The sequence below is a fragment of the Festucalex cinctus genome, chromosome 2, assembly GCF_051991245.1.
Source record: "Festucalex cinctus isolate MCC-2025b chromosome 2, RoL_Fcin_1.0, whole genome shotgun sequence".
NCBI lineage: Eukaryota > Metazoa > Chordata > Actinopteri > Syngnathiformes > Syngnathidae > Festucalex > Festucalex cinctus.
This window is the reverse complement of record NC_135412.1, coordinates 25,093,808-25,114,867: the sequence shown is the minus strand read 5'-3', so window position 1 is coordinate 25,114,867 and position 21,060 is coordinate 25,093,808. Positions and strand designations below refer to the sequence as shown.

Here is a 21,060-nt window from a genome sequence, read left to right as displayed (position 1 = left end):
AATTATACATAATTAGATAACCTATTAGTTATTTAGATAAATGGATAAATGAAAACCTACTTTTTTTTTTATTACTACTCAACCAATTTTAGGGAAAACAGTTCAATTCAACAAATTTTACACTACACTCAGTAACGGCAAAAACCAGCGTCCATCCATTCATAACTGTAATAATGCATCCAGTGGCACCTAATTTGGTTTTATATATAGGCGTACTGTTATACGTTATCTTTCATATAAAATAATAATAAAAAAAATAATAAAAAAAAAAATCCAACAACACTGTAACGATACATTGTTGAGCGCCAGATGGTATAGAAAGCGCAGTTGTCCCATGTGTCCACCAGGTGGTAGAATTTCACCCTCATTTGAAGGGTTCTTCAAACTTGATATGGTACGTCGGATCTCCAAGAAACCACGCCCGTGATGGCTTTAATAGTAATAGAATGCCTTCGACTTTTCCATGTAAATATTGACGAATTATGACTTCATATTAGCCCACGGACAGGCCAATAAGGGGCCGGGCCTTCCTGCCTAACAAGTTGGGCTTTTGATGGGCAAGTTTCATTTTCATAAACAGATTCAGGACCCTTCCAATCTTTTTAAATGTAAAAAATGTTTAATTTTTTTTAAATGTAAAAACCTTGGAGATGGTGCAAAATAAGCGCAATACGGAAGATTACCCATTTAGAAGTGATACTCGTCAATTACGTTTTTTCAACAAGGGGAGCGTCTAATTGGAGGTCAGTAAATGAAATTGGGTGGGGAGATGTCATGGGAAGATTTCAGAATAAGTTGTGTGTGAATGCGCTCTATAGCATTGATACAATATTTCTAAAATATATATTTTTACAAGTAATTTTCACAGCTTTAATGTTTTGCGAATTCATTTTGTATAATCATGTGCCCTCATTCCAACGCCCCCTTCCCCACCACCAGTTCCGCTGCGTCACGCCCTCCTTTCCTTCGGGGCGCCTGCAATGGAGGAAGACGAGGACGATGAAGGCTCTTGCGGCGTGTGCTTGGAGACGAGCTCTTTGAAGACCGAGTCCATCTGGCGACACACTTCCTGTGAAAGGAGACGAGAGGAGAGAATATTGTGTCATCGTTTACACTTCATTCAGCTCAAGATGACATTTGATACTTTCACATAAGAAATTTAACTTGTGTGGCGAATTTTAAACTGGTTGGTGGACTTTGGCAAATCAAAAATGCAACTTGAGAAAAGGGGAATAACAACAGTATTTCAATTAGTATATTCCAAAACACAGGGTGTTGCAAAAGTCATGAGCACATTTTGACATTGAATATCTCGGAAACTATTCAGGATATAAAAACGCATCTGGTAAATTCAGAAAGCTTGTAATCTCAATTTTTACATGGAATGTTCAAAGATGTTCAATGTGGTCACACGACACACATCAAGCCGAAATTCCGCTGGAAACTTGGAAAGCAGTTCGAAGTTGTTCAATCACATCTTCTGAAGTTGAGGGGCGTCCCGTTCCTTGTATATTAACAGTATGTCAATATTTATATGTAATGGTAACTATTGTAAGATGCAAGAAATTTGGTGTTGAGGTGAATTTTTGGTTAAGTTCAAAATAATACTTTTGATTGGGATCAAATAAAAAATAAAAAAGTTGGAACTAAATCGCTAACAATTCAAGACAAACCAATTAATGGTGCTGTCAATCAAGAGTTTTTTTTGTTTCGTTTTTTCATTTGTCAGTGTAGTTTTACTACTGAGAAGGAGGAGAGGAACAAGAAGAAGAAGAAGAACAACAACAACAACAACAACAACAAACCTTATCGACTTTGATGACATCCTCAGGGCAGGCGTTCATCTGTCTGGAAGAGGACAAGATGGCGGATGAGAGTTGTGCTTTCTTGACTCGTTCATTCACGGGAAGTCAGATCCCACCCACTACATTATTTTCATGTTGCTCAGTCAAGCAAATTTCATGTGTCTACCTCTATCCGTTTTCGATCCATTGATTTGTTCTTATATTCTGGCAGATAATCTGGATTAAGATGGCCATTTTTCTTCACGAGATGGCCATTTTTCTTCTAGAAAAAAATATTTTTGTACAGACTGGATAATTTTATTGAGAAACATAAGCTCTTAAGTAAATATCAATATGGGTTTAGAGAAAAACGGACCACCTCAATGGCAGTCATGGAACTCATAGCAGCAATACCTAATAACATAGATAATAAAAAAAAAAAAAAATACTGTTGGGATTTTTATGGATTTAAAAAAAAACTTTTGACACCATGGATCATTCTATATTAATGAATAAATTAGAGTGATATGGCATATAACCTAGTATTATATTAATAATGAAATAAGTCTAAATATACAATGTATAAGGGGTAGGACTAGATAAGTTTTTAACTTCTTCCGACTCCCTTTTGAACATGTAAACTGTGATTGATTATTTTATGGGGTTCTTTTTTTTTTTTTTTTTTTTCTCTGCTGTTTGTATGTTTATATGTTCAATAAATCAAATCAAACTTCACAATTTTAGAAGCATTCATTTTCTTGGCATAAATTTGACAATTTGTATACACAAAAAGTTGGGGGTCACTTGAAATATCCTTAGCTTTGAAAGAAAAGCATGAAGATAAATATCAGAAATACATTACATTATTACTTTGGTTTAAAAAAAAAAAAAAAAAAAAAGGCTCTTAAAAAATGATATTTCTAAGCTACTCCAGTAGTGTCTATTAAAAAATACAAAATGAAAAAAATAGAGAGTAAACCTGTCTCAATTGCAAGTTGTGGGATAGCAGTCCGACTATTTTGAAGATTTTGATGTTTTTTTCCCCCCACACAATTCCTTATTTTGGGACGCAATTCCACTTTCACAATTGTTGAATGTCTCACTCGTCTATCATCCTGCGTTTGACACCAACAGGACAAAACAGCTGAAAGTTCATTTAAGAATGAGCGTGATTATTCAAGTATGTTGTGAGATGATAAGTTAGTTTGGAAAAAACAGGATTTGTTTACTTTAAAAGATGTTTTTGAATGAGTTTGGAATGTTTTAAAGTATGTCGCAAGACCTTAAAAAATAACCACCATAAATGCTGTAAAAACAAGACTAGGGAGTATTTTTTTAAAAGTTATTTCTATATCGTGGGTTTCACTTATGGTGGGGGAGGGTCTGGAACATAACCCCTACAAGGTAATATGATGAGGTGATGATACATTTTGATAGTCGTGAGTTACAAACCAGTTTGGCAGGCCAAGCACGAGTCCGGTGATATTTTGCTACTCACTCTCTGCGTGCAAAACCAGGAGAGTGGATCCTCCTCGGCCGGCATTGGGGCCCAGTGGGAATATGGAGGACGACCTTTGCCCCGCCCGCGGGCACGCTGCTCCCGGCGGGCCCCGACGCGGACCTGCGGTGGTCCGAGTGTCCGCTTTTGTCGGCTTTGGAAGACTCGCTGGGTTTCTGCAGGGCTCCTGTAGCCGAGTTGCTGCGATTGACCGGGTGTCCCGCTTCCACTTCTGTTGCACAACATATTATGCGTTCAGTCCGGGTTTCACAAGCGTTATTGAGCCAAGATGCAGAAAGTAATGCCTCCTGACTACTAGCCCTGTCTCTAATGGTTAACAATTGACAATGCAGTCAAAAATTGCATGGTGGAAGGAAGCCTAAAACTGAAAATGAAGCCGTCTGAAATCTCAAATGCTGATTGGTTCTTCTGTACGACAAGAGCCTCCCACTAGATTTTTTTTTTTTGTGGTGTATGCGAGAGGCAAGTGTTCATTTTGGCCTTCTTTTCCCTGAGCACGTCTAACGATCTCTCATGGAACAGAATACTAATTGTTTATTTGTATTTCTTGGAGAAGGGAAAGAAAAAAAACAAAAAAAACTTTCAAATGAGCTCACCAATTTTGCAGTATTCTGTTTCGCCGTCCCCTTCCTCCACATTTGGCTCACTGTGAGGGTAGAAAAATTTTGGGTTATTCATTTAACAAAAAGTTGGAGCAGAATGAATCCGTTTTGACCCATTTAAAAAATAATAATAATAAAATAAAATTATTATTATTATTATTATTTTTACTCATGCGATTATCTTCGAATATACCACATATGGACTTGGTAGGTCCATGTCAGGTCAGGTCTGCAGACTCGGGTCAAATAGTGAAGCCCAGAGTTCAATGTAAACATGATGAAGCGGCAATTAGCTGTGATGCTGCTTGCAAATTGAATAAGCTTCCAACAGAAGTGAAATTAGACCTGAGTGCTTTTAAATCCAACTATGCTGAAACATTTCTAAATCTTTTTGTTTTGTTTTTTAGTAATTTTCTGTAATTGTCTTTTTAGTAATTGTCTCTACTATACTTTTAAAGATTTTCAATATTTGAAAAGTCTTCTGTTAATGTGTTTAAATGCTGTCAATGTATGTTCTTTTCGTAATTTTGGAAAGCTACTTTTATTCTTCATCTGCTGTGCTTGTGAATGTGGTAAGCTGTCGTGTTTGTAAATGCCTTTAGGTCATTGCTTGTGTGGTGAAGCACATGGAGTTGCCTCGTGTATGAACTGCTCTCCATGAATGAAGCTGCCTTGCCTTGGACTCAGGAGCCCCAATTTGTGTGGAAATTGCATGTGGAATCTAAAGAAATGCTGTGGAATTCTTTCAACTGTGAAAATGAAGAGTGATGAAACATTGAAGTTGGAATCGGTGAAACGGAAAAAAATGGTCCTCATATAAAGAAGAAACATTATTTTGTCGTACAGTAACACGTGAATGCATTTCAGCATTGATGCAAAAAGTGGAGGATCTGATTTTTCCTCTCACCCGTCATCTTGTTCCAGTGTCATGCACTTCTCGTACACGGGACCTCGCACCTCGCCCTGACCGGGAAAGATGCTCTCGTGCTGGACGATGAAGCTCTTGACCAGCGCGTTGATCTGCGGCTGCAGGGCGACGGCGTCCTGCTGGTCCTGCTGCTGGTCCCGATTCTGGTCCTGAACCCCTCTGACCAGGCTGGGGCCGAAGCACACTGCCAGGTTGTACGGCTGCATCATGTTCTCGTCGCTGTATTGTGACACGCTGGCGGCAAAATCACAACACTTGTTACACTCCAACGGGTATACTTTTCAAAAACTATTTACTCAATATGTCATTAAAGACCGAGACAAACAGGTGTGATACGAGGTTATAGTTTACAATTTTCATTTTAGTTAGTTTTGTTTTTTATATTTAGTTAATTTTAATTAGTTTTCAGTGTGGTTCTGTTAGTTTTAGTTATTTAATAAAATGCTAGTTTTAGTTAGTTTTTACAGAAGCGTAGAGCTGCCAATGTGGAGTAAACATTTTTGGCTAGCGAATACGTTCAAACACACTCGCGAATACGTTCGAACACACTCGCAAATACGTTCGAAACTACTTGTAGGCTAGATGCTACAAAGTTAGCATACTTTCCCATAATGCCACGGGGTATTATTTGCGCATGCGCAAGTGAAAACGAAACAATTTTTTAGGCATTTGGGCCACATTACCAATTCATTAGAAAATTTAGTAGACAAAAAGCAGCGTTCATTCATAACTTTTATGATTTATTATGTCTGCCGTGCATGATTTGGGCTCATCAGTTTTCGCCCATTAATGCAACAGGTTATTGCGCTTGCGCACTTGAGTAGCACAGCAATCGATCGGCGGGACAGAGCCTCGCCGACAGGGAAAATTCAATATGTTCAAACATATTTGCGAGTATGTTCGAACATACTCACCAGCCAAAAATGTTTACTCCACATTGACAGCTCTACACTTCCGTGTTATTTTTCGTTTAAAAAAAAATAAAAATAAATGTGTATTACTTGTGCGCAATATTTAAAAAAAAAAACACCATGGTAAAATTCAAAAAGTAACACATTTCTTACCTAATGTTGCATTTGGGATGAGTTAAATAAAAAAGCAGGCGAGGCGAGGCGAGCCATCGGAGCCAAAAGTCAAGCATGAAAAAATTGCCGCCGAGGAGCGATGTCATTTGAAGGTGCTGTTCTATTGGCTGCTGCTAGATGACGTCACTTCTGTGTGACACACTTTCAATCGTCTTTATTCCGGCTCATATCAAAATAAACATACTTAAAATAAATAAATAAATAAATACATTAAAATGATCCCCAAAGGCTCATGCATTAAATTAATTATCACAGACAAAAACGAAGGACATTTTTGCGATTAATTAGTTCGCTTTATAAACATAAAATGTAGTTGTTACTTTTCATTTAAAAAAAAAAAAGCATTTTCATTTTTATTTTATTTTGTTAACAAAATTGTTTTTTTGAATTTTTAGTGGGTTTTTTTTGTTTTTGTTTTTTTGTTAGTTTCCATTAACAAAGATAACCTTAGTCTGTGATATAAGAAAAGGACTCACTGATGAAGAAAAGCAAAGAGGTATCTCATGACAATGATGAGCGGCTCGGAGAAGGACGAGATGACACTTTTCAGCTGATTGGCTCGCTCGCCATCGTTTTTGATGTCTGATAGAGAAAAGTGATTGTAAACAAGCACGACAAAAGAATGCAATTGAAGAGAAGATGGAATGAGGAATTGTGGGAAATGTAGGAATTATTATCAGACTTCCTATTGGATTTTGGCCAAATACTTTTGTAGGCCATTTCATACACAAGGCAACTCAATGTGCTACACAACCAAAATCACAACATCCCAAAACATTTACAAACAGCCGAAGATATTAGCATAAATAACAAAATTAGATCAATAAAATTACTAAAAGAACATACATTGACAACAATTTACAAAAAAAAGATTTAAAGACATTTAAAAGCAAAGTCAAGAAATGCTAAACTAAAATACCATGTAGTGAAATTTTAAAAATGCCTTCAAGTTTTTCATCAGTTTTTAACCTCGTTTTAAAAGCATTTCTGATTAGCATTTCCTTAACATAACCTGAATTGGGTGAAGAGGTTGAAGTTGGAACGATTTGAAATCGGTGGAGAAATGTGGAAGGAGTCAAATGGCAAAATTGGCATATTAGAGAATGTTAACGCAGAATATTTTGTGTGAAATTTTGAATTCTCCTCAGCATTCAAACGAGGAGATTTTTGTTTTTCTCAAAGTGCATCAAAACAATTCAAGGTGAAAAACGGGAAACGTTACCCGTTCAAACAATGATTCCAAACAGAACAACAAGACAATGACGGCGACGACGACACTCACAGGCGCACTCCAGCAGCCGACTCAGGCTGTCAACAGGGAAAAGGGGATTCTTCAAATCTCGGAAATACATCTTCAGCACTCCAGCGACAGAATCCAGATCAGATTTGTGCTCGGCCAGAGGGTCTTCTCCTAAAAGGGGAAGCCAAACCGACAATGCTGAGTCTTACATGGATGTTCTATATATGCACATGAGGCAAAAGTACTCTCACTGTTTCAAGTAGATTTACGAATAATTGTTTAAAAAAATATATATACTGCGTCAACTTCTTTACAATAAGGTTAAAAAGTGCAGACTGAAATAAAACTGAATTTGTACACCAACAACATGGCTGTGATTGAACAGAGGAGCTAGTGTCATGACTAGGGTCATGCAAGGGTTATGCTTACCGTCTTGACTAGGGTCATGCAAGGGTTGTGCTTACTGTTATGCTTACTGTCATGACTAGGGTCATGCAAGGGTTATGCTTGCCGTCTTGACTAGGGTCATGCAAGGGTTGTGCTTACTGTCATGACTAGGGTCATGCAAGGGTTATGCTTGGGCCATGCAATGGGTTATGTTTGGGTCATGACTGTGAGGTCAAGTGTCTGTTTTGAACTGATGTAACCAGCATCTAGTTTCAACTGGTAAGACGCTATGCGATGTCAGAAGCTATGTGACGTCAGGAATCTTTAATGTCTTTATCTGGTCAACAGCCAATCAGATAATTCTGTGTCAGTCCTGTTACTCAGATGTCTAGCCACAACCAATCAGATCGATTTGCTGTCTATATAAGCATGTCTGAGAAGTGTGTGTTTTTGTCGGATTATTACCTCTGTTCCTCTGTGCAACTCTCGTTTCTCGTCTAGTCAAGTTTGTTCCACGTCTCTCGATGTAAATAATTAGCTAAGATCTTATTTGTGTCTGCGGTTTTTGGATCCAACCCCAGCACAAGTTGTTGGCCTTGACAACTTCTCAACCTTTCCATCCCCTCTAGCAACATTTTTTCCAAAAAGTGACAAAAACAAAAGTTGATTTTCAAGAGCACACTTTGCAGCTCGACCCAGCCCCGATGAACACAACACAGCAGAAACCCTACCTCGCTCAAATGCATCTCTCAAATTGTTGACTTCCACCTGCGAGCCCGACACCCGAAATATGCCTTCATGGTGGAGGCCTGAGGAAAAGACACAAATATAAAATTCATCCTGAAAGACGCTCGACGCGCACCTCGGACTCTCCCGAGAGAGAGAGTCGGTCAGTTGGGCTCACCGTTAAGATTGATGAAGCGAATGCAACTTTCCACCACAAGAGGGATCTGTTGACCTGACGCCTGCAACAAATATGGAGGGACACAAAAATCATGCACAAGTACTCTATTCTTAAGTTGCCATTCATTAATTCTAATATGGTATTTATTTATTTTTTTTCTCCACAAGTTGACACATACACGTAAACATACACAAAACACCCATATTAGTAAACAAAGAGAAGAAAGAAGAAAAAAACCCGTCTGGACACAACTTAACATCGAAACATTCATGTCAACATTGCCAATATTGTTGTCATGGTCATTATTTAAACAGCATTATCATAGTCCTCAACCCAGAAACATAACAGAATCAGCATATAAACAGGAAAAAGTAAACACACACACAAAATAAAAATAAATACACAAACGTCACATAAAACGGCACACATCTCAACATTATTTTCATTGTCAACTCATTATCATTCAAAACATCTCAAGACAAAAATATGACAAATAACAGAGCTTAAAAAAAAAAAAAAAAAACACTAAAAAAAAAATGTAAAAAAATAAAATAAAATAAAATATATAATGTAAAGGGGCAAACAGTGTAATATTGAAACCCACATATATCTTATATTTCTATCTTTGTTAAGAAAACACCCCACTGCCTATTATGCTCAGATCATTTATTGTTTACAGCTATTAGCTTTTCTAAATTATACTGATAATAAATCCCATTTTTAAAATATTCTGAACATAAATTTTGTTTTAGCTTTAAAAATAAACATTTTACCCAACAATAATATGGTATTCAAAAAAGGCACACAGTTCTTTTCAAAAACAAACATAATATTCATAGGTGTAATTTAAAAAATAATTGCAAATTTCTTCAACCAAAGTTGAATTGTCCTCCAGAACATCGCAACATATGGACCAAAATAAAACAAATGTAGCAGAACCTACAATGAGGATCATTTTCTATTTTCCATTTATACAAAGAGTTTTTTTGTTGCCGTTATTTTATTAAAAAATAATAATAATAAGTTTGAATATTCTGGAGTATGAATTAACAGAGGTAGTATAAAACTGTTTTAAAATAATACTAGGATAAAATTGGACGATTGAATCCATCTTCCTAAAATAAGCTGGGCATGTGAGGAAAAAGTGCAACACCCATAGTACACAGTAGGCTACTTATGATTTTATTTTTATTTTTATTTTTTTTTTTTTGGGGGGGGGGGGGGGGTCGTGCACTGTCTGCGATATGTTATATAATATGACAACGAATGTTTACTGTTGGTAGTAAACACCAGGGAAAAAAAAGAAAAAAAGAAGTGGTTGTACTCAATCAAACGGAAAGCAGAAGGTGGTTGTTTGTAAAGGGAGCTTCCATCATGTTCAACTTCTACAGACCGAGTCTGAGAGCGATAACACCTAATTTAACACACCTGCATCCTTGCTAATGCTAATGCTAATTTGCACCGGAGAGAGGGGGGTGGGAGGGTAGGGCATTTTGGGCTCAATTTGGACATTTTCACTTGGAGGTGTACTCCCTTTTGTTGCTCGCAGTTTTAGACAGTGTGTTGAGTTCGTTTGAGGGGCCGGCAAAGCAAAGTCCAATTTTGTTCATTTATTGATAAGAAACACTAAATTTCATTACCTCCATGAAGGATAGCATGTCACCATTGAAAAGTTTGTGGTTGTGCAACAAACTGCTGCCGGAGGGATTTTTTCGAACACGTGCAGACTTCTCATGTCTGTAGAGAGACACAAGAAATGCTTACCTCATCCCGTTATCAGCAACACCATTGCATATGCACAAGTTGATATAACAAACATTCATCATACTCCAAATTTTGATCTTTTCTGGTATTATTCAGCTGGAAATAACTTTTTTTTTTTTTATGATTAATTTACATAATAAAAACATGCAATTACCAACAACATCCCAGTAGATTTAACGCACCACTTAATGAGCTTAAATGTGTTTAGTAGTGTGACACCACGTGGAAGGGGGTAAAAAAAGAAATAAATTTAATGACCAGCTATTGCGGCTGGGTTCTAAACAGATTCCCCGCAATAAACGAGGGTCAACTGCGCAGCACTTACCTTGGCAGATGTCTGTTTGATGCTTGCCCTGAGATATTTGAAACAAAAAAAGCAATGAGGTCATCGCTTGAACGGCCCACGATGCATTTGCATGCGCTACCTTTTTCCACAGCCACTTTCAGCAGGTCGTGTCTGGCTTGCAGCTTGCACTTCAATGACGTGCCCACCAGGAACTCTTTGACTCTCTGGAAGAGACAAAGCGGATTTTGTCATTCGGTACGTGGACACAAATACTGGATGAATTTTTACAGGGGGGGGGGGAAGCAGATACCGAAATTGTCTAATTAAGTGAACCCTGAACAGCAGTCAGTAGTTTAGATACACACACACACACACACACACATTTATTTAACCAGGTTTCCCACTTTCCCATCATTTAAAAAAAATATATATATTTAAAATGAATACAGACATTGTATTCAGTTTATATGCCAAACTATTCAAACAATTCCAAATTCAAATAGTTGAGCTCATTTAGTAAATCTTGAAGTTATTCCCTAAGCATCTACATTTTTTCTACATTTTCCATGACTAAACCCCCAAATTCATGGAGGCATTTTACCAATGTACCTCTTCTCACATTTCCTGACCAATCCTAACCATTCCAAATTCAAAATGTTCAGCTCATTCAGGACATACATACTTGTGTATAATATGGCCCACAAAATTTACCACAGTGAATAATTATGACTGAATAAACAGTCAAAATATACCAATAACGTTTAAATGTTTTTTTTTTTATATTTATTTTAAAGCTAAAGACAGTGAAAAAGTTTTAATTTCTTATAAGACCCCTGTATAGACCCCCCAGGACTTTGCAGAAAACTTGTACAAACATTTCTGGATAATTAAATTCTGCTTTTTATTTTTATACCACCTTTAGTTCACTTTCGAACCCAACAACCTTGTCTTTCTTCACGGCACACAGGATGTCATTGTGGTCTATCACTTAAAAAAAAAAAAAAAAAAACTCACAGTGAGGTAGAGGTTCTCCATTTCTTGCTGGATGGCTCTGCGGCGGGCGACACTGGGCCGGACTAACGAGCTCTCTGTGCTCTCCTCCTGGTTGCTATTAAATTCCAAGTCCAAGTCGGCCATAGCGTCCAATAAAGACGACTGGGCTGCTGACATGCTCTTGTTTGCCTGCAAACAGACGAGGAAAAGACACATTTTGGACACGCCGGATTCTATTTCAATTCAATTCAATTTCACCAAGCCTTGCCTTAAAGTCAAAGTGAGGACGAAACTGGACATGTGTGGAGAGGGCGGATTGAGATAACCTAGAGGAGTGGTCCTCAAGCCTGCTTCCATGTCTCCCACAGCCAACACAGGTGGGAATCGTTTATCAGGCTTCTCCAGAGCTTGCCGATTAGCTGTTGATACGAATCACCTGTGTTGGCTGTGGGAGACATGGAAAACAGGCTGGATACCGGTCCCCGAGGACCAGGGTTGAGGACCACTGACCTAGAGGGAACAGTATATTGGTAGAAGTGTGCCAGAGTATGGCGGACCAAAACTGCCAAAATTAAAAATAAATAAATAAATAAATAAGAAAATAAAAACGTATATAAAAATATAATTCAAAAACTAAATACAAAAAATATATAAATGGAAGTAAAAACAAAAAAGAAATAAATATCCATAAATAAATAAAAGTAAAAATAAATGCAAAAATAAAAATATAAAAATAAATGTTGAAATACAAAAATAAACAAATTAAATAAATAAAAACGCTCTGCTCTCACATTTATTTATTTCATGCTGCAGATGCTCTGACAGGATGAAATGTTATTCAAATGAAGGGGTGGTCCTAAACCTGTCTCGGGTTGGACTCCACCACGCCTTGGTAAAGTGCCTTTCAATGGTCGAGTGGAGCGGGTCGGCGAACAAGGAAGTCTCGCCGGCTTGCATGGAGAGCTCCAGCAATGGAAGACTATCTTGTCCACTGTCACCTCAAGACAGTAGACAAGATAGTTGTTTTTAATTGATTGATATTAAATTATATTTATTTATTTATTTCCACATTTATTCTTTTTATTTTTTTATTTATTATTATTATGAATTTATACTATTTGTTTTCTATTTCTTTTTCTATCTGTTTGTATTTATTTATTTATTTTTCATTTGGGCAGTTTTGGTCCTCCATAAAAAGACGACATTTAAAATGTGGTGAGGAAAAAAAATGAAGAGCAGGAGAAGCCGAGGGCAGGGAGAAAAGGAAGAAGAGGACGTCCCTCAGTCAGGTTAAGCCTGGAGTGGTCAGACATTGACGCTTTACCTCCTGCGTTTCCTCTGTGACTGCTCTCAGCCTGGTCTGGATCTGTTTGAATCTGGTCTCCAGCTCAAACCTCATCTCGCTCTCTGCGCTGATCTCAGACAGCTACGAGGAAACGAGGAGGAAATAAGGACAAGTCCAGAGAAAAGGCAGAGGACGCGGTACACCCACCTGGTCTCCATCATGAGGCTGGTAGGGGAAGCGAAGGGGCAAACAGAAGGCGACGTGGTGATCCTGCAGGACGGCGTCGCGGTCCCGGCACTGGTCTAGTCCGGACACAGCGCCCTGGAGGTGTTGCAGGCCCGAGTTCAAGTTCTCATGGGCATGGCGCCGACTGGACAAATAGGCTTGCATCACTCGGTCCAGGCACAAGTGGTAGCCTGCATCAGCGCACTTGCAACACATGTCAAATATCCGTCACATGCTTTGATCACGCCATCATTTGGAGAACATTGCAATAACTAAAAGTAGCCATCTCCTTTTTGCACTGGCGATTAGGGCTGTATTCAAAAGGGGAAGTCAAACCAAAAAATATTTTGTGACAATAAGTTCTATGCAGCCCCACTAGTCTAAATATGGTTTTATTGTTAATATTGTGTTAGTGAAATATGAGTTAAGCAGCAAAATCCAGCTGTTTTATCCATCTCAGGGGGCAGCCATTTTGCCACTTGCTGTCCACTGAAGATGACATCACAGTTGCTCAGGGCTCAGGTTACAACTAAACACAGTGCAGCTTCAGTAAACGGCAGAGGTGTGATTGGTGTTTGCCTGAGCAACTATGATGTCATCCTCAGTCGTCAGCAAGGGGCAAAATGGCCGCCCCCTGAGGTGGATAAAAGCGGCTGCATAACTCGTATTCCACAATTGTAATATTAATCAGAATGTCATGTTGAGACTAATGATGTCACATAACAGATTATTTTCAAATGTTTAAGGTTGACTTCCCCCCCACCCCCACAGATGCTGAGAGTTGAAAAAGAAAAGCAAAAGTTTAGACATGGCGACTCACATCAATGAGAGTAGAGATGTCCTGGAGGTAGTATTTGTTCATGGAAGCGTTGGCCGCAGCCAAGTTGAGCAAGTAATCATTTCTTGCCTTACTGCACTTCAAGTAAATATCTTGGACTTTTCCTTGCCTCTACGAACACAGAGAGAGAGAGAGAAAAAAAAAAAAAAAAGACAAAATCAATTTCACACGTTTTCTGTCATTGTTCCTTACTGTACTTTTTTTTGCTCGCGCCAAAACTTGGTTAAACAAACTCTACGTTTGATAAGAACATCAATATTGCTGGCTACAATGTTTACAAGTCGTACTACCCCAGCAGTGGGTGCGTGCATTTCCATCTTTGTAAAAAGTAAACTTCTCGTCAATGTGCTACTTTCTAAGATAGTCTGTAAACAATTTGAAGTTTTGGTACAGGGCCTTGAGATTTCAAAAACGGCGATCGTGGATGATTTTAACTGGAACCGGTTGCAGCCTGTTTATTAGATTGCTAACAATCCAACAGGACTGAAGATAAGATATTCATAGAAATCTACTTTCAATCAATCTCATCCTGAGAAATGTCACACATGAATGTGCAAGTCCTTCTGTTTGTGCCTGCAAATGACATCAGTGACTACAGCAGGGGTCTCCAAGTTCGGTCCTCGAGAGCCCCTATCCAGCCTATTTTCCTTGTCTCCGTCCTTCAGCACAGCTGAATCTAATGATCAGCTAATCAGCAAGCGTTGCAGAAGCCTGATAACGATCCAGATGATGAATCAGGTGTGTTAGTGGAGAGAAAAATGGAAAACAGGCTGGATAGAGGCTCTCGAGGACCGAACTTGGAGACCCCGGGACTACAGTGTCATTCTAACGGTTCGCTATACAAAGATGGCTACAACTCAAATTTGTAGCGAGATATGAACAGATTCTCTGATCAGGGTTTCCTTCCCGACCTTTATGAAAATGTTTGAGAATACTGCACCTTATTGCAGATGTGGAAAGCACATAAAATGATTTTTTTTTCCATATCGAAGTTGAGTCTCATGAATGCCAAGTTGTCTTTCAGAAGTTTATTTTATTAGTTCCCAATTCCTTTTATCATATTGTCATTTAGCTTTGTTTTTGCCTTTTATTCCGTCTTCTTTTAACCTTTAACTGTTTTTATTTATTTAATTTTGTTGTCTTTTAGTTTTTAGCTCCAGTGTTTCCTGGGTGCCTTTCCTCACATGGTTTCTCTGTGCCCCGCCATTTTTTTTTTCTTTTTAGTGTATTATGGATTTTTTAACTGTTTAGCACCTTGAATTGCATTTTAATATATGAAAGGTGCTAACTGAATAAAGTTGATTGACAGACACAGAAAGATTGATTGATGTTCCCAATTCCTTCTGTCATATTGTCATTTAGCTTTGTTTTTGCCGTTTATTCCGTTTTCTTTTCGCCTTTAACTGTTTTTATTTGTTAATTTTTGTTGACTTTTAGTTTTTAGCTCCAGTGTTTCCTGGGTGCCTTTCCTTGCATGGTTTCTCTGTGCCCCGCTACTTTTTTTCTTTTAATTGTATTATCGATGTTTTAACTGTTTAGCACCTTGAATTGCATTTTAATATATGAAAGGTGCTATATATATATATAAAGTTAATTGACAGACAGACAAAGATTGATTGATTGAAGTTGCAAGTTAAAATCAGCAACTTGGGCCAAATTGATTCCAATTCATATGATGAGTCCTCCATCTCTGCTTGCGTGTTTACGGTCGTGTAAAATAACATGAAAGGGAAAAAAGAACCACAATCTCGTACGTAGAGTTTGACCGCACTTTGTTGGCTATGTAGTATGTACCTTCTCAATGAGCCTCTCTAGTTTCTTTGCACTCTGCTTCTGCTTTTCCTCCTGTTTCTCCGCCTCCTTTAACTTCCCGTCTGCGCACAGGTAGTCGCCGTGGTATTGGGAGTATGTCCGCCACGCCTGCACCAGAGACGCACGTGTCAATTTTGCTCCCCAATCAACACACAAAAGTAACTTTGGGCCCCTTGAGTTCCTCACGTACAGTCTGAAGCTCAGTGGTCACCTTGAGCAGGCCGTCCTGAAGCTGAGTGCAGATTTCTTTACTCTGGAAACCAAGCACAGACATGTATGGAAACAAGTTTGAAGTATTACTCAGCACGCTTAATTGTCCACACATTAGTACACTCATCCTCACAAGCGCGACAATTCAGCACACTTGTAGAATGACAGTAACTACTAGTAATGTTATTCAACTAGTAGTGCTACTACATAATTCAAATTAGTGTGTGTCTAATTACTCTACTACTACATTAAGTACCTTTCGAAAAATATGCGATGTTGCTACCATGGACATTAAAAAACAAACAAACACGTGTGCAGCGCACGTGAGCACCTTCTTGGCCAGCCTCTGGGTGTATTCCAAGCAATGGTAGAGAGGCGGGATGAGGAAAGTGGAGCAGTTGTCACTCAACTGGGTGTGGTCTTTACTCTCCTGCCGCGTGTGTGACAGCAAGGCCAACCACATCTGGGCCACAGAATGACTGCTCGCCTCTTTCCTGTGAGCGAAAACACGGATAGAGAACATGTATGGTCATCAAATCAAGTTGGAATTCCCACTTGCGGTGTTGTCCTCCATTTGCGCCCCCCCCCACCCCCCCCGCCTCTTTTTATATATATATATATATATATATATATATATATATATATATATGAACAAACAAACAACTCTTGGCTGTAGAGCAGGGGTGGCGAGATCCGGTCCTCGAGGGCTGCATTCCTGCTGGTTTTGGATATTTCCCTTCTTCAACACAGCTGATTCATGATCAGCTCATCAGCAAGCTCTGCAGAATCCTGATAACGAGCCTGTTAATTGGAATCAGCTGCACTTCAAGTAGGGAAATCTATAAAACCTGCAGGACTCCGGCCCTCGAGGACCGCAGTTTGCCACCCCTGCTGTAGAGGACCAAAACTGCCCAAATTAAAAATAAATGAATAAAGAAATTTAAAAAAAAAAAAAAAAAGAAAGAAAAGAAAAAATATAATAATTCAAAAATTAAATAGAAAAAAATAAATGGAAATAAAAACTAATATATTGTAAAAATACATGCAAAAAGAAATGTGGATATGAATACAATAAATACAAAAATAAATATAGAAATAGAATTAAAGACGTAAATAAAAATGCTCTGCTCTCACATTTATATATTTATTTTATGCTGCAGATGCTCTGTCAGCATGAAATGTTATTCAAATGAGGGTGCGGTCCTAAGCGTGTCTTGGGTTCACCAGCTTACATGAACAGCTCCAGCGATGGACGACTAATCTTGTCCACTGTCAACTTGCAACTTGAGTTGCTCGGCAACAAATCGTGGTGACAGTGGACTAGATAGTCGTTCATTGCTGGAGCTCTCCATGCAAGCCGGCGAGACCTCCTTGATCACTGATCCGCTCACTCGACCATTGAAAGTCAGTTCGCAACGGCGTAGCGGAGTCCACCAAAGACCCGCTTAGGACTGTCCCCTCATTTAAATAACATTTCGTGCTGACAGAGCGTCTGCAGCATGAAATAAATAAATACATGTGACAGCAGTTTTTATTTATTGATTGATATTTAATTCTATTTATTTATTTTTAGAATCTCATTTATGTATAGTTTTTATTTTCACTTTTATTTATTCATTCATTTATTTATTAAATGTATTTATTTCTGCAATTTTAGTCTTCCATACCTGGATGACGTGGACAAGCGTTTATCACATGCACCTCACATGTCTGAGGTTCAAGGTTTGAAAATGGGCATCGGCCTTCTTGTGTACAGTTTGCTTGCTCTCCCAGTGCTCAAGTGCCCCCCCAGTCCAAAAACAGTGAAGATTTTAAATAGTTCGTAGGTGCGAATGTGAGACAGACTGCGCCCTGACATTGCGTGGCAAAAGGTTCTTCAGATGAGCTACCTCTTGGTCTTGTTGCTGAACCTCTCGGCCAGTTTGTCCAGGGACCGCGAGTACTCGCTCTCGATCTCGCTTCGTCGCCGCAGGTAGTCGGCAAAGTCGTGCAGATGTTGGCTCTTCTGCTCCAGCTGCACGTCCATCACTTTCAGTTGGTCCACCAGCTGACCGCGAACCTCTAACAGCAGCAGTTGACCAAATAAATAAAAAAAAAACGTTGAAATACTTTCACCCCTCCCACACTTATACACGTTTTTTTTAAATACCCGCTGTCAATTTAGCAATAAGGGGATGACTCACTGTACTGTCAATGCCAAGCTAAAAAAGAAAATGATGTGTTTTACCCTTAATTTGCGTGTCATAGTCCACCACACCGACTTTGTCCTTCCTGAGCTTCGCATGGGAAGCCATGGTCGCCCCAACCAGGTGGACTTCTGTGGAACACAACGAGTATTTAAGCTTTGTTGATTTATAAAATGCACTGATTGGCCAGCTCATGAGATTTTTTTTTAATGTGAAATAATTAATCCAATAAAAAAAAAAAAAATCTTAATTTGTCCCAAAATGAATATTTATTCAATACAAATAATGCATCTTTGTTCGACCATTTTGCCAGTGACGGCATAACAATTGCAAAGCTCTTCCACTAGATGGCAGAAGGTCCAATTAACCTTTGTATCATAATTCAGACAACAGAAATAATACCTTTGCGTTCCACTAAATAAATCCACGTGGCAAATTGAGGATATTAGGTTGTGGGAAAATTGAGACCAGATCATCAGCAGATTTATTTTTTGGGAATCACATACAAGACACTGAAAGTTCTTCAATTGTCTTGTTTTTTTCCACTTTAGATTTCTGTCTCAAGTCTGTAATGATACCAGTACCAATTGTTTTTCTGTTCTTCTGTGATGGACAATCCAAATAGCGTAAAAGTCACTAAACTCTCATGCCGCTGCTTGGACATGCTGTAATGCAACAAAACTGCGACTATACTGCATTTGTTCTATTTCTAAAAATAAAGAAAAATAAGGTCAATCGGGTTATCATAGCTTCTTTTATTTTGAAAATATTTCTAGAGCATTTTAATCTTGAGCACAGGTCAATTAGGATCCGTGGTGTAACAGTAAAGTAATTTTTGGGGAAAAAAACAAAACAAAACAGCTAAACCCAGGCCACAAATATATACAGTGAATATAGTAACGGATGCATTGATAATAAAAATGCCCAGGCTGGACTCAAGAATGGAACAGACGGAAGTAGCCTGCAGGCCATACTTTCATCTACCACCACATTACGAAAGTCTTTCAAAGCATGACAGGATGTTGGAAACATGTTCACTGTCACTGGACTGTTCAAAGGTGACATCTCAGTTATGTGAAGGAAGATGTTTTTTCTTTTTTTACTCAAGTGATTGTGTTAAAAAGGGGAAGAGTGCAGTTTTCTTGCATGACCAACACACACAAACGCACTTCCCCATTTCGAAAAGTGACAAATGACTCTTGAACATTCTCTTCTGCTGAAATGCAATGATGGCGCTTCCATCGGAAACTTCAATTCACACAAAGCAGCCCGCCAAAAAAAAAAAAGTGCCACACAACAAAACCAAACCACAACAACAATATGAAAGTAAACCAAGCGGCTTTTTTTTTTCCAACCTCAACCAACTTCTCCTAGTACCTTACGCTAAGTTTACTTTCTTGTATTGTTTCTCTTTTGCACCAGGTTCAAGGTAGGTGTGTTTCTAGACACTCTGGCCCATCTTACGTAAGCGGAACCATAGAAACTGCCACTCCAACCAAAACAAAAAACTAAAATGATGTACTGTATAAGTAAATATGCATTTTCCTCAAATCAATATAAATTGACATAAAGCCTACTTAGAATAAACTAGCTAGTTGTCAGGAGACTCCCAAGGAGATTCTCCAGTGTCGACGCGTCATTGCACGGGAGGATTTCTAATTGTGTCGTTGATATGGATCAACACCAGCCGTCCATCGGGCCCCTACTAACCTGCAACAGCTAGCAAGGGCCCCCGTGTGAGGGAATCCAGGACACCACGTTATCGTTTCATTGTCACTGATAGGGGCTCCTCCTGTAAGCTGTCAGGAATCCCTTCAACCGCGTGTTGCCTGACCTTTATTTAGCGCAACGCTTACGTGTTTATTTATTTTAAATAAGAGAGTTTGGAAAGATTTTCATTTAACATGTCATTAAAAACACACACACACACCTTAACGTCGACTTGTAAGCTGTATGAACTTGTCGCATTCAACTCTTGAGGAAGCCTTTGGCAGCCATGTGACGCCTAAAACCAAACAGTCACTGGCTGACTCACCAACTGGTGGTGATAAACCAGAAGACGGAAAAAAAATAAGCAAGGCCACCAGTCTAAAGTCAGAGATCAACACCAGGTTTTAGGGGGGCACATTAACTTCTTAAACAGTGTGTGTTTATCTGCGCCCTACCTGATGAGGAGCAGGCTTGACTTGTCTCTTGTATTGTGTTGTGAGAGTGTAGCAGGCAGGCAGTCCGCCACTTAACTCTCACCTCCCCCTCACATTGGACACGGATACATGTGGGTGTGGGTGGAACTCATCTCTCTCTCTCCCCCTCTCTCTCTCTCTCTCTCTCTCGAACACACACAGTGAGTCACACGCTACTTTCTCTTTCGTCATATTCATGCACTTGGGAAGTGTCTTGAGTGCCAGCGTTGGGGGTCACCACCCCCATCCCCACATAAGGTTAACTTGCAAAAATACACAGGGATTCGCACACATTGATTAGTGCTCATCATTGAAAGCAGCTGCTGAAGTTTATCGACAGCAGGTACGCTTAAAAGCAGGGGCCAATATACTTAGGTAGTAATCCTTTTACATACCACCAGGGGGAGCCAACGAGACTCACTGCTCGCGGGAGTGACTTCACGCAGCCGGCACGTTCGCCCGGCCCCTTTTGCGACACTCCACCCCCCTGCTCTGCGATTGGCTGGAGGGATGTAAACACTGTCTTCCCACAGAAACTTCCCGCTGTTTACATAACAAACACAAAATGGCAAAATACAGGCTTTGGTGGTGAGGGTTTAGGACAAAATCACCCCCACACGTTATGAAAAGCCCATATCTATAAATTGAGAAGTAGTTTGTTTGTTTAAATCCTGTATTTAAAAAGTGCATTTTCCTGAGTGAAACTGGCAGACAGCCCCTTTAAAGCGCTTCACACTTATTGTTAGAAGACAATAAAAATAATGTAAATGAAGGCGTACGTAATCACTCACCCTACGTAGGCATCTTAGGGCCACGAAGATTTTTTTAT

At 39.1% G+C, this 21,060-nt stretch overlaps 1 protein-coding gene across 2 annotated transcripts; it reads right to left on the bottom strand.

Moving 5' to 3' along the window:
• Window positions 1-856: 856 nt before the first annotated feature.
• Window positions 857-20,485, bottom strand: LOC144014277 (rho GTPase-activating protein 4-like). 2 transcript variants are annotated; one of them, XM_077513991.1, is made up of 23 exons: window positions 20,214-20,485; window positions 19,979-20,086; window positions 18,090-18,179; window positions 17,752-17,923; window positions 16,194-16,356; window positions 15,843-15,905; window positions 15,635-15,760; window positions 13,823-13,951; window positions 12,985-13,206; window positions 12,817-12,918; window positions 11,514-11,681; window positions 10,639-10,723; window positions 10,539-10,566; window positions 10,090-10,186; window positions 8,450-8,510; window positions 8,277-8,354; window positions 7,201-7,329; window positions 6,395-6,500; window positions 4,813-5,067; window positions 3,900-3,949; window positions 3,283-3,514; window positions 1,806-1,848; window positions 857-1,069 (listed from the first exon to the last, which is right to left on the bottom strand). In XM_077513991.1, the coding sequence occupies exons 3-23, from the start codon at window positions 18,154-18,156 to the stop codon at window positions 950-952; spliced, it is 2,496 nt and encodes an 831-aa protein (XP_077370117.1). In that variant the 5' UTR covers window positions 18,157-18,179; window positions 19,979-20,086; window positions 20,214-20,485; the 3' UTR covers window positions 857-949. The 2 variants fall into 2 exon arrangements, with proteins under 2 accessions (XP_077370117.1, XP_077370118.1); XM_077513992.1 differs by lacking the exon at window positions 19,979-20,086.
• Window positions 20,486-21,060: the final 575 nt, after the last annotated feature.